Below are 13,285 nucleotides of genomic sequence, written 5' to 3' on the forward strand. Positions count from 1 at the left end.
TTCTGCCTTCGGACTCTCGGCGCTGCTCTCGCGGCTGGCTCCGGCTTCGGTGACTCCCTTCCTCTTGGTGGTGGTCGCCTCCGTCGTTCCGACTCCTGCGAGGTTCAGGAGCGCGCTCTTCGTTCCGGCTCCTCCTAGGTTCAGGCTCGCGGCCTTGGCTTCTGCGAGGCTCGGGCTCGCGTTCTTGGTTCCGACGAGGCTCAGGCTCGCGGTCTTGGTTCCGGCTCCTGCGTGGCTCCGACGTACGCTCCCTGCTCCTGTCCCTAGGAGGTGGCATGTTGTCGCGGATGTTAATTCCTCCTGGCCCATGGGGCCTGGTGTTTCCGGCAGGACTGCGACGTCGAGGAGGTAGCGGAGGACGCGAAGCTCGAGGTGGCGGTGATGGAACACAGTACTTGTCTCTGCCAGTATACATCGGGTCCTTTCCCTTTGCCGGGTTTTTCGGGGTTGAATCCGAGGGCACCGGGATTGGATTCGGATGTTCTCTGACTTTCCTCCTGCGCTCCGTGGATCCGGTGCGCGACTCGCCATCACGGTGTTGACTTGCTATGGCGTCCTTCTGCGCGGTCTATATGCAATGCTCCGGATTGGATTCTAACCTGCGCGAAGTGTCTGCCTTGCTCTGCTGCTGCATTGCTGAGGCAACGAGCTTCCGGACGTAGTTGATGTCAATCTCCTCGTCCTTCTTTTTCAGGAGCTCCGCAGCCTTCTTCATGTTATCCTTTGGAGTTGCGAGCGGCTGTTGCTCCGTGGGTGTTGCAAAGGTAATCTTGCGGGGAGGGATGGCTTCTCGAGCGATCCTATCAACCTCCTCCTGCGCACAGGCCACCCTTTCCTCCCATTCCTTTCGGAGCTTCTTGACTGTCGCGAGTGATTCGTCGACCTCGCGATCCTTCTTTTGGAAGTGGTCCACAAAGTTCGCAGCTATGGTTCTTTCTTCCAGCATTGCGGCTGCGGTCCTGGCAAATTTCTGAGCTGTTGCCAGCATCTCCTGCCTTTTGGCTTCTAAGGCCTCCGGATCTGCAGCCTCCTCGGGAGTTATTGGTTTGTTGAGAACATTAGACTGCGCGACTAAATCCATGCGTGCTTGCTCGACCATCTGTTCTGGTGACAGGACATCCTTTCGTGGTCGTGCCCGATCTAAGGGAGACCTTACGTTGGATGGTCCTGGGTCGGAGGTGGAGTATTCGTCTTCCGTTTCCTGCTGATCCAGCGGTGCTACGGTTGCTAGAACCTGCATCGGCTGGGCGGATTCTACGTCAGCTTGCTCACCCCCTCCGAGTTCCTCGAGCTTGCGGTTGAATTCTTCTGTATTCATGGATGAGGCACCATCAGCTTCTTCCCCGATCTCGAGCTCTTTCGTCAAGCGATTGTATTCTTCTGTGCCTATTGAGGAGGCATCGTCGGAATTTGGGCTCAAGTTGCCGAGGATTGATTCCTCAGGGTTTCCGGCTTCCTCTTGTCCCGGAGTGTCGCTGTCTCCGACTGCTTCTTGCAGATCCGGAGCGACGTTGTTTCCGGGTGCCCCAACCTCGCAAAGGATCGGCCTCGTCCTGGTGGAGGGCGTCTCTGCGGTATGGGCCAAGAAGTGCACGAAGTGACACCTTTGCTTCTCTAACACCTGGGAGACCCAGGCGGATCTGCATTGGTCTTCCACCGTTTTCTCCTGCTCAGGGGCGGATTGGGTGGGCTTTGATTTTTTCAGATCTAAGGCGGAATCTTCTTTAGGGAGTTCCTGCGACTCAGATCGGATCTTCGCGACGGCGTCCAGCTCAGCAGCGGACGCGTCAGCGTTACTTACCAGTGCGTTTCCGTCGGAATCAACGGTCTCGCCGATGAAGATGTGGATGCCGCCGATTGGGACGATGGAGAGCTTGACGGGGTTTGACCTAGCCGGAATCCAGAATTCGTCCGGAGGGACGATCGGAAAATTCCCGGCATAGAGTACTCGCCCCACAGCGATCGAGTTGTCGTAGCTTCCCATGACGGAGCCCTCCCGGTTCCGTCCTCCAGACGCCTCAGGCCCCACGGTGGGCACCAACTGTCGTTGCCTAATCGACGGTACCCCGGAGGAGGGATCCTCACGAGGGGGAAAAGAAGTAGGGGCCATAGGGCGGAGTGCACACGGGACGCTAGTACGCGAGTTACCCAGCTTCGGAACACCTGCACGATGACAGGGCCTACTGCTGCTTGTCTGGAATTATCTGGGCGCTTGCGCGTTGTTACAATGGTTGTGGTTGTGCCTCTAGGGCTCCCGGGATCCGGCTTATATAGACGCACGGATCTAGGGTTTACATGGAGAGTCCTAGCCGGATTACAGATTGCCTAAACTACGGTACAATATCTTGCCGTGCACGTCAAGGATCCGCCTTCCTTATACGTCGTACTTGGATCCGGGTTCCTCATGGGCCTCCTCGGATCCGGGTTCCTCCTAAGGTCGGTGCGGATCCGGCTAATCGATCCCGGGCCGGACTTCATCCTTCATGATCAACAGCAACTGGGCCGCCCGATGGGCCACACGCCACCATCACCGTCTATGGGCCACCCGGGCTTGCCGGATCTAGGCACTGTCGATGGTACACCCATGAAGTATACCCACAACATCAGGAACAAGACGGGCCATCCGGGAGTGAGAGGCAGCACGCCAGCAGCCACGTCGGAGGGAACCGCCTCCACCGCGCGCCGCCTGCGGACACCGACCAGACGCGTTGACCAGATCACACCAGGCCCAGCTGGCCCGGCCGAGCCCGAGCGGGCTCGTGAAGATCCGGTCTCTACGCTGCAGCGTACGTGCCGCAGGCAGCGCTACCCCCCACACTGGCCGCCCCTCCGTCCGTCATGAGGTCCACCACAGGGAAGGGAGCCGGCCGGCCCGGACCCAGATGGGGACCGAAGGGCCCAGATCTGGGCCAGGCAGGCGCCACCCCGAGCCGCCAAGCCGCGCCGCCGCCTCGTCGCCACCCGCCGCCACGCCGCCGCCGAAACCCCGTCGACCTGGGTGCACCACCGCCTGCCCGCCAGCCCCGCCTGGAGAGGAGAAGCGCCGGGTAGAGAATGGCCACCGCCGCCGGCACCGCCTGGGCTTTGCCCGGCAGCTTCCGCCGGCGGCGGCGGGGGAGGGTGGAGGAAGGGGTCGGGGGAGGTTAGGGTTTGTGAGTCCTGGAGTCGCCCGCGGGGGGGGACGACCTGAGGACCGGCTTATCGGTAGTCGCAATTTCTGCGTATCTAGACATATTTTAGTTGTAAACATACACTACAATACATAGATTTCGATGCACATGTGTGTGGTTGGATGGTTAGACGGCAGCGGCGAGACTTCGTCAATCTTAATCCTTGCCAGGTTAGATTTTCTTTGGATTTAAAGTACCTCTAGCGTCGAGCATTTCAGCCTAAACCGAATATATGTCCATCTTAATTTGTTTTGGTCGGTTGCGCCTCGGATACGTAAATTTAGAATATATGTCCATCTTAATTTGTTTTGGTCGGTTGCGCCTCGGATACGTAAATCGGTAAATGATTGTGCGGTTAACTTTGTCTGTTTCGATCAGGACTGCCCCACGCATTATTTTTAGGGAAGTGCTGAGGATCCTCCGGAGGCCAGGGGCTTCCGAACCTCCGGGTCTAGCGCGCGCCACGTGTCCGGTTTCACGGGAAACGAAACAAGGGCGAGAGAGAGAGTCACAGACGGGACTGCGTCTCCCTTTTATCCTCCCTCGCGTCATGAAAACAACACACGCCCGCAGCTCCGCCGACATCATGGAGAATCCGGCTAGAGGCATCTCCGCCCGACGCCGGTAGTATGGATGTCCACCGCCGGCAGCATGCCCGCCCGCCGCTAGTGGCATCTACTCTCGCCGCCGGTGATGCATCACCATTCGCCGCTTGCAGCATCGCCGCCCGCCGCCGGTAGCAGCACCACCCGCCCCAGAAGCTTCGTCAACAGTCGCCGGCCACCGGTCGCCGGGAAGCCGTCGATGCCTACCGTCGGCCCGTCGCAGCTTCCGCCGTCGCCGGTCGCAGCACCTCCGTCGCCGTCACGGACGGAGCTTCTGCTGTCGTCGCTTGCAGCAGCAATGACATCTGACCAGCCCTTGTAGCATGGACGGCCGACTAATGAAGCAACGACGGACGGCGTTTGCAGCTCCGGCATCTAGCGCTTGCAGCAAGCAGCGGCGGCAGATCATGCAGCACCGGCGACCTGCTTTTGTAGCAGCGGTGGCCGGCGTTTGTAGCTCAAGCGACCGCCGTTCGCAGCTCGCGCACTTGGCGTTTGCAGCTAAGAATCCAAGCGGCAGAAGAGTATGTAGCACCGGAGACCGGCGTTTGTAGCAGCGGTGGCCTCCCGTTTGCAGCAGCATCTACGGGAGTTTGAAGCAGCGTCTCGCGGCGGCGTGCTTGCAGCAGCAGGAAGGGGCGGCGCGGTGGAGGTCAGGTGGCGGCCGGCGAGGTGGAGTTGGAGCGGGGGCTCGCGGCGAGGTCGGTGGCGAGAGGTAGCGCGAGCGGGAGGTGGAAGACTGGAAGCTCGGCCAGAGATGGAAGACGATGCGGGAAAGAGATGAGGTAGGGGATGAGGCCGTTCCTGGATTTTTTTTTTCAAGGGCCGTTCCTGGTTTGGGGGAAAACGAGTGGACTTATCCTGTGCGGTACGGTACGCGGAGCCAGCGGTGCGATCCGCTCCATCGGACGGCTGCCCACCCGGAGGTTGTGAGCCACGGAACCTCCGACTGATTAGAAGCATTTTCCTTATTTTTAGCGGTATCTTCGTTGTCCAACTTTTTAAATTATCACTAAACCGCGGCATTATACATGAAGTCTACTAAGAATTTATCACTCACATGTAGGTTCCATAGAGAATTCATCGGCCCCTTATTTTGGTTGGATCAATAGCAATTGTTTTGTAGCAAAAGCATTTCATGATGCAAACATGAGGGAATTTAATTCCTCTCGTTTCTTGAACACTGAATTCTAGGGATTAAACATAGATCATGTGAACACCCATAATTTTTTTCGAAATTTCTGTAAACTTGTAAACTTAAATCTTGAAAAGTGGTATCATGCGTAGCTTGAGATCACGTGATCCCATAGACACGAATACGATGAGTGCGCATGGCGTGCTGTCCGTCAGGCGCGCCTTAGCCGCATTAGTGGCATCTTCTTCTATAACTCAAATTAATCACCCCACTTAGGCAGCACTAATTCGGCACGATCCAAGCGAAGATGATTTATTATATTATAATATGGTGCGTAAAGGGAGCGTGTCTCCACGAAATGATTCAGCAGACCACCTGAAACCGCACTAGGCGGATCCTGTCTGGAGGACGTATTTCTATATGTTCAAATTGTCCATCAAATTCAGCACTACGATCGACAAGGGGTGTGCAGGACCTGCGGCGCATCGCCTTCACGCATGCCACGGATGAATAGGACAATCAAGGGTTCGTCGTGTTAATTGCGTGCAGGAAAATGTGGTTGTGGGCTTGTACTCTTGTGGGGGAGTGGTTGGCGTGATGGCGTCAACCTCATGTGTGATAAGCTTTCATGATTGGAGATTAAGGACAAGATGATGATGATGCCTGTTTCTTTTTGCTCGAAATATACAAACATATGTTGTTGCTATCTGGGTAGAGGGATCAGGTTTTACGTGTTTGCAGCACACGGACTTCACGAATCGGACAGCAATAGATGCGTCATGTCCGGCTTGCGGGGCCAGCGCACGTCGAATTTGCCTTGAAAACAAATGGAGGCCCGGCGCATATCTACCATTTTATTTTTGAACATTTATATTTTTATTTTAAAGTTTTAAAAAATCTGAAAAAAAAATTTATTGGAGGTAGCCAATGATGTGTTCTACAGACAAGCAAAATCTCAATGCAAACGACATTATATTCTATTTTAGGCTACACAAAAATAATAAATTTTATATTATCTTTGCCCATAAATAGATGTTTTAGATTTGTCTAAATTTTGATGTATCTGGACACTATTTAGATATAACCAGATTTAAAAAATCGAAGATATAGAGATAGTAGTGAATAGTGCACACTTCAACATAATATAATTTGTCAGATTTTATCTCTTATTGTAGTCTAAAATATAAAGTAGTTTGTATTGAGATTTTACATGCTTGTAGTATACATTATTGGCAATCTCTGCGTTTTTTTCAGAATTTTTTTGAAACTCTCAAACATATTTTTAAATGTTTTAAAATGTAAGGACTACATGCTGCTCGGTCTGGGTTTAGCCATTGGTGGTCGTACCTGCTCCAGAGACAGGGCAGGTGCACTGGCAAGACAAGAACATGGGCAAAAGAATTTGAAATGACTACGCAGAAGTAAGGTATGTTCAGAAATTTTCAGAAGATCGTAGCAGACGAGAGCAAGGTTCAGGTCAAGTCCTGTGACTCTGCGAGGATGGTCTATCACACCGCGAGAACTATTGTCGGTGCAGTAGCTTTGGAGGTAAAGAACTAAAGACCTATTTCCTGATACAGTGCTAGTTACTTTCAATAGTTTCATCATTACAAACCTGAAGCTGCTGATCATGGACACATGAGCTTGAAAATCCCGGCTAGCTCCTCCTGTAAGAGCGTTTCCACCAGCGCTCCCAATAGAGCTCACAATAGCTTTATTGGGATTCTAGTGAGAGAAAGTATCTGCATCGCCGCTTCCCAAAAAGCGCCGGCATGTTTTGGAGCCCCATAAAAACGTCGGCACTCCCAAAAAGATTCCTTTATTAAGGGTTCGATTGGGAGCGCCGACACCAAATTTCTGCGCAAAAGATGCTAGCCGACCGCCGTATATGGGGCGCCGGTGTGAAAACAGCATCCACAGTAAAGGATTTGTGCCGGCGCCCACGGTAGTGAAAAGACAAACTGGGTTATTTGGGTATCCATCACGTACTACCAGAGATCAGAAATTCAGAAAGACGTGACATGTCTCCCCCTGCTGATGTCTCGTGAAAGACGGGACATGGCGACGGCAGAAAAGAGGGAAAGAAACTACCAAACTGTTCCCATCCTCAATGCAACAACTGTGCCTGGCAAGCCTCAGGGTCAGGCTGCTGCTTTCTCTTTTACTTTCCGAGAAAGCGCCGTCATGTTACATCCGGCCTGGGAGGCTGGGACCATGCAGAACTTCTTTCAGTGAAAATATATGCACAAATATGCGTGGCATTGAGAGGCATGTCAGCATCTGTACTTAATTTTTCATTTCAGAGGCCCCGCGGGCATCGAAGAGCCATTGCTGGTATTCATGAAATCATGAGTCTCATCACTAACAGAAAAGCACAATTTAACCGCCAACAAACAATACACACAGAGGTTTTGGTATACATGTACACACGCTTTGTCCAAAGCTTCATCACCATTCACAACACACCACCAACATTTACCTGCCCAGATACATGACAATACGACACATATATGTGCAGCCACAAGTTTATTTGTCTGTTTGAAGATCACCCAGGAGGGGACAATTAAACCCATGATTCCCTGGGCCGCAGCTCAAGCATCCAGACCCATCTGCTTCCTTGTCTTGCCGACGAACAGGTCTTTGGATTTGAGCATCCCAGGTATGCACCCGGTGAGCGTCACGAACGGTAGCTGGGCCAACCCTTCTTTCCTTCCAAGAGAGACGATCGCCAGCGGGTAGCCGGTGCTGTAGGTTGCCATCTTGCTCGCTGGAGAGCCCTTGATCAGTAGCTTCAGGTTCTTTGCCACCAGCAGCGCATGTTTCTGGGCGAGGTACCCTTGCTTGATTTCCTGGACATTAGTGGAAGTTAGTTCAGTATTCTCGTAGTGCATTCCGGAAATGAGTTACCACAGCAAACATATAAATTTGGTGAAGCTGGATCATTATGCCAAAATGGAGGAACCCGAAATTTAATGATCGGTGTATATCCACTGGATGAACAAGTTCTTCCCCATGGAAGTAATACTATGTGCACTCACCATTAAAATAGAAGAACAAAGTCCGGTTTTCCCCACTAAACTTTTCACTTGGCTCATATTTCCCCCCTAAACTTTACTTGACTTACTAAACCCCCCTAAACTATCAATAATGGTCCGTTTTACCCCCTTAGGCCTTGTTTGATACTAGAGTTTCTGTGGGGATTAGTAGGGATAATACTCTAGAGTATTTGGTGAACCGCTACCGTCACCCAATCCCCACAAATCTCCATCCCCAATCCACTCGGTAGGGGTAGAGTATTGGGGATTGAGAAATATACACTAAGATCTGGAAAAAAGTGGGGATAAGCCGGGGATTAAACTCGCTCAATACTCTAATACCAAACATTGTTTTAGAAATAAGTGGGGATTTAAATTTTGGTGGGGATTATCCCCACTATCCCCACTAAAATTTAAATCCCCACTTACTTCTAAAAATATGTTTGGTACTAGAGTATTGAGCGAGTTTAATCCCCGCTTATCTCTACTTTTCCCCAAATCTTAGTGTATTTTTCTCAATCCCTAATACTCTACCCCTACCTAGTGGATTGAGGATGAGGTTTTGTGGGGATTGGGTGACGGTAGGGGATCACCCAATACTCTAGAGTATTATACGCACTAATCCAAACAAAAATTATAGAACTAGACAAAACGCAACCTGGAATTTTGACCCAAAATTTGAACTAGGTAGGGAGGTTAAATGGACCATTATTCATAGTTTAGGGGGGTTTAGTGAGCCAAGTAAAGTTCAGGGGGGAATTATGAGCCAAAGAAAAGTTTAGGGGGGGGGGGGGACCAGACTTTGTTCAAAATACAATGATATATATCTTAAAGAAGCAGACAACTTGAACGGACAGTTTGAAGCGTATCAGTTCATTAGAAGGTGGAACGACGACAGCACAAAATGGAATTATTTAGAGAGTTTTCAGATAATATCAGTGTCTTTATGTGAATATACAAAGTTGCATATATTGCATTTTGTGATCGTTCCAACGTGACTATGGATCTTAGGTTCAAATATGAATTGCATGTGAAACAAAATTGTGTCTGAAAAAAATGATTCTAGACATGAAAGGCATGCATATTCATCAGAGCGCTGAATTGCTCAGACCAATCTAACAGCCTTCAAACAAATGCGTTCATGCAGAACATTTACTCTACAAAGTTTCGTCACATCTCGCTCTTGGGACAAAGGCTTGCTAATATATGCAAGTTAATACTGGTTTGGAAAAATGAGATGAGTCAACCTGAAGATAACATAACACTCTCAACTGAAAAGGAATTAATAAACAGAAGAATCGTGAAGTTTGAAGCGTAGACTTACAGGAATATCCGTGATATCACCAATTGCAAAAATGTTATTATAACCCTTCACTCTTAGATCCTTTTCCACCATTAATCTTCCCTTGTTGTCCAAAGATTCCTTTAGGATGGTATCATGTAGCCACGATGAACTCAGTGGCTTACCAATACATAAAAAGTGGCAATCAGCTGTTATTGTTTCTCCACTTGATGTTTTGTAGAGCTTCTCTGCGTTGGATAATGAATCCAAGTCGACTGATTGCTTGAAAAGCACATCTACTTTCTTCGAAGTCAGCCAATCAAGACACTTCTTTGAAGCCTTTTGATCAATAAATTCAAGTAACCGTGATCCTCTGTGTACAATGGTCACCTTCTTCTCTGGATAGTCTACTGCAATCTCTCCAGCAAGTTCAACTCCAGTTGGACCACCCCCAATAATCAACACAGACTCTGATGATTTTATCTTTCCACTATCTGTTAAAAGATGAGAAGGCATAGGTAAGAAAAAAATAAGGTCACAAAACATAGTACTCCTATATTTCCTTATGTGGTTAGACTCCAGTTACCTCTCTGGAATTCTGCAAGCCTCTCTGCTCTGCTTCCTGGAGAAGCCAGCACATGGCCAGTCGCGACAACGAGATAATCGTATGCAAGAGATTGACCATCGGCAGTCAGGACAGAATCCTCGGTGATATTGACTGCAGAAGATGTTACAATGGTTGCGGTGGTGAGGTAATCTTTGTGATAGATTAACGACCTCTCAGCGAAAGATGGCTCAACCATTGATCTTAGTTCGGCCCAGCTGATCTCCATGTACTCCTTCCTGCCATTAGAAGAAGAATTTTTCATGAGCAAACTTTCAATTCCAAAGAAGTAGCTAATACAACCAAAGGGTGTGAAGCCATTTCAGTGTAAACTGTAAAGATCACATAACAGGATGTTTAGCATAATTGAATCTGTATGTAGAAGGTTCAAGTGCTACGATTTTGGACCAGTGAGTGCTTGTGGAACTTCCTATAACGATATTCTTAGCACACTCATTTATACTGCTCACTCATAAGTGTGGATAACACAGTACATGGCATTGTTAGCACAATTTGTACAGTCAGATCTCGCGTCATTTTTTGACTGTCATTTTATCAACCGGCCACTCCCCACAATTCAGAAACTTCAGTTGGCATAGTCTGCCTTAATCCTCGATATCTCTAATTCAGAGAGATACTCCAGTGTGTGAAAGAACACAAATAGCAAGAAAATGGCGGAGCATGATTGCTGTATTTCTCTCACGCCAGAAATTAAAGCAGAAAGATGTGGCAATTCTAGAGGATTGGGTGAACGCAACGGTTTCACCCTATCCCTGTGGGGATTATTCCCCACGAAAACTCTTCTACCAAACAAGGCCTAAAGGGTATGAAGTCATTTCAGTGTAAAGATCACACAACAGGATCTTTAGCATTATTGATCTGTATGTACAAGTACAAGTGCTACAATTTCGGAGCCAGTGAGTGCTGTGGAACTTCCTATGTACCCGATACATCGAGAAAAGATCTGTATGTACTGTTTTACTCAATAATGTGGCTAAAACAGTACGCCAAAATCTTAGCACAACTTGTTTGATCAGATCTGGTGTCATTTTTCGGCTGTCGTTTTATCATCCGGTCACTCCCCACAATTTCGAAACTTCAGATGGCATAATCGGCCTTAATCCTCTACAGCTCTAATTCAGACAGGTACTCCAGTGCGTGACAGAACACAAACCGCAAGAGGCCAAGATACGGCTCGACTATGTATCGCGAGGATTCATCAAACAACCGGCTAAAAGAAACATGCCGGCATTTCCACAAGCACGTGGTACGCGTGAGAAGGAAGACGGGCAAAGGGAGGGCTTACGGATCGAGGAGGACGACGTCGGCGTCGGGCTCCATGGTCTTGGCGAGGAGCGCGCCGCCGATGCCGCCGCCGACTACCACCACCCTGGGCTTGCCCGTCTCCGCCATCGCCGCGCTGTCTCGCTGCTCACGCGCACCAACTGGCCAGTTTCCAGCTTCCGTTCCACTGACTTCACACCGCACGTAAGGTTTTGTTGGACGGATGCCCGCGGCTTTCCAGCGTCGCATCGTGGCCGTCCGTCGCCGCGTGGAGGGCGCGTGATGACGTGTCTTCGTGGGCGGGCTTGGCGGAGAAGAAAGGGATTGCGCGTGTGCTTTGCCACCGAACAAATCCAAGACATGGCCCACCCACGCTTTATGTTGTTTACTAAAAAAAATGTGTTTTTTTTGGGACAAATTATCAAAATTGGTAGCTGGAATATGAAGTGCCCCTTTTCTCTTTACACCTCATTTGGCTGCTACAAGTTGGGCCTACAATTTTGGAACTGGAATTGAACAATAGAGTGTTTGGCTGCCACAAGAATCAGAATTATACAAAGTTGCTCCTCCATGCATCAAGTCATCTTTAAAAAACCCCAATGGTTTCATGAAAGATTTATGGCGCAAATACAAGGTTACATGTTTTCATATCGAGGTTTAACGAAAAAGTGACATATACAAGGATGTGTGACATACATACACGAATGCACCACCGATGGTCTAAAAGTTGTCCCTCGACACTCGGCAGGAACACTGCCCATCAAATTTCAGACAATTTCATGAAACACTAAGAGATAAATGACTTAAATATTTACGGAAGAGTGTGCACGGCATATTTATACTTTTTTCCTCTACCAATATAAAAGCTCTCATTCGCAGGTGGACAATGGTTGCCATATTTTCGGTGGATTTTGAGCAAAAAGTTATGTGTGAACATAAGATTTCATTTTTTGGATAACGAAATATAATTTCGAAAATATGGGATTTAACAATGAATAACTTACTTTCCAATATGACAATCAAACATTTTATCTGAACAAGAGTGAAGTATCTTACAACAAAAACCAAATCTTATCGGAGTTGGATTTGAAATCTAACTGAATGCAATAAATCCAATTCTCAGGAGAGGAACGGGGTGTTAATTTCCGTCCACAATTATCCACGTACAATACTCCTGTTAGCTAACAGAGTTCGTGTCTGTTACGATATAGATCGTTGTAATCCTAATCTATCTCTATATGTATCGCCTGGTGACGCATAGCACCAAACCCAATATAAATAGAACATCCAGGGGGCTCGGCAGATTCATCCGAGTAGAACCCTATACCCTGTATCGCTAACTTTTACATGGTATCGAGAGCAGGCTCTTCCGCCTCGTCTACCTGATCGCATCGACGACGAAAATCATCCCCCTGATCGGCATCGCGCCCTCCGCCCGCCCCGTCGATATTCATCTGCTCGTTCGCCATGGCGTCTTCGAGCAGCTTCGCCCCGATCAATCTCGGGAACCCACCGACGGAAAAACTTACCAGGAAGAACTTTCCGCTGTGGCGCTCCATGGTGCTCCCTGCTATTCGAGGGGCACAGATGGTCGGTCTTCTGGATGGATCCGACGCAGAGCCGCCCAAAGAACTCGCCCCAACCGCGGCGGACAAGACGGCTGATGACCAGGCGCAACCGGTGCCTAATCCGGCGTATGCTGCCTGGCTCGCACGGGACCAATCTGTCCTGTCATACCTCCTGCAATCCCTCTCCCTCGAAATCCTGCCTCATGTTCACCGGATTGAGCACTCTGCCGGTGTCTGGAAGGCTCTTGAGGAGATGTTCGCGGCTCAAAGTGAAGCCCGCGTCACCAATCTGCTCGTGGCGCTCGCGAACACCAAAAAGTTGCAGATGACTACTGCTGAATTCCTCACCAAGATGCAGGGGTTCGCCGACGAGCTTGTCTCCGCCGGTCATCCTCTGCAAGATCGCCAGCTCGTGTCCTACATACTTGCCGGGCTTGGCAGCGGCTACAACTCACTTGTCGCCGCTCTCGGCGTGGCACCCACGCCTATCTCGCTGAGTATGTTGTACTCCCAACTGCATGCCTATGATCAGCGTCAAGAGATGCTCAACGCATCGCCATCTGAGGAATTTGAGACATCAGCCAACATCGCCGCCCGTCAGC

At 49.6% G+C, this 13,285-nt stretch overlaps 1 protein-coding gene across 1 annotated transcript; it reads right to left on the reverse strand.

Annotated features, from left to right (window-relative positions):
• Positions 1-7,286: 7,286 nt before the first annotated feature.
• On the reverse strand, positions 7,287-11,224 carry LOC124685962 (apoptosis-inducing factor homolog B-like). The gene is made up of 4 exons (XM_047219980.1): positions 11,138-11,224; positions 9,814-10,070; positions 9,270-9,721; positions 7,287-7,759 (listed from the first exon to the last, which is right to left on the reverse strand). The coding sequence occupies exons 1-4, from the start codon at positions 11,170-11,172 to the stop codon at positions 7,502-7,504; spliced, it is 1,002 nt and encodes a 333-aa protein (XP_047075936.1). The 5' UTR covers positions 11,173-11,224; the 3' UTR covers positions 7,287-7,501.
• Between the last annotated feature and the right edge of the window lie 2,061 nt (positions 11,225-13,285).

Source organism: Lolium rigidum, chromosome 2 (assembly GCF_022539505.1).
Source record: "Lolium rigidum isolate FL_2022 chromosome 2, APGP_CSIRO_Lrig_0.1, whole genome shotgun sequence".
Classification (NCBI taxonomy): Eukaryota; Viridiplantae; Streptophyta; class Magnoliopsida; order Poales; family Poaceae; genus Lolium; species Lolium rigidum.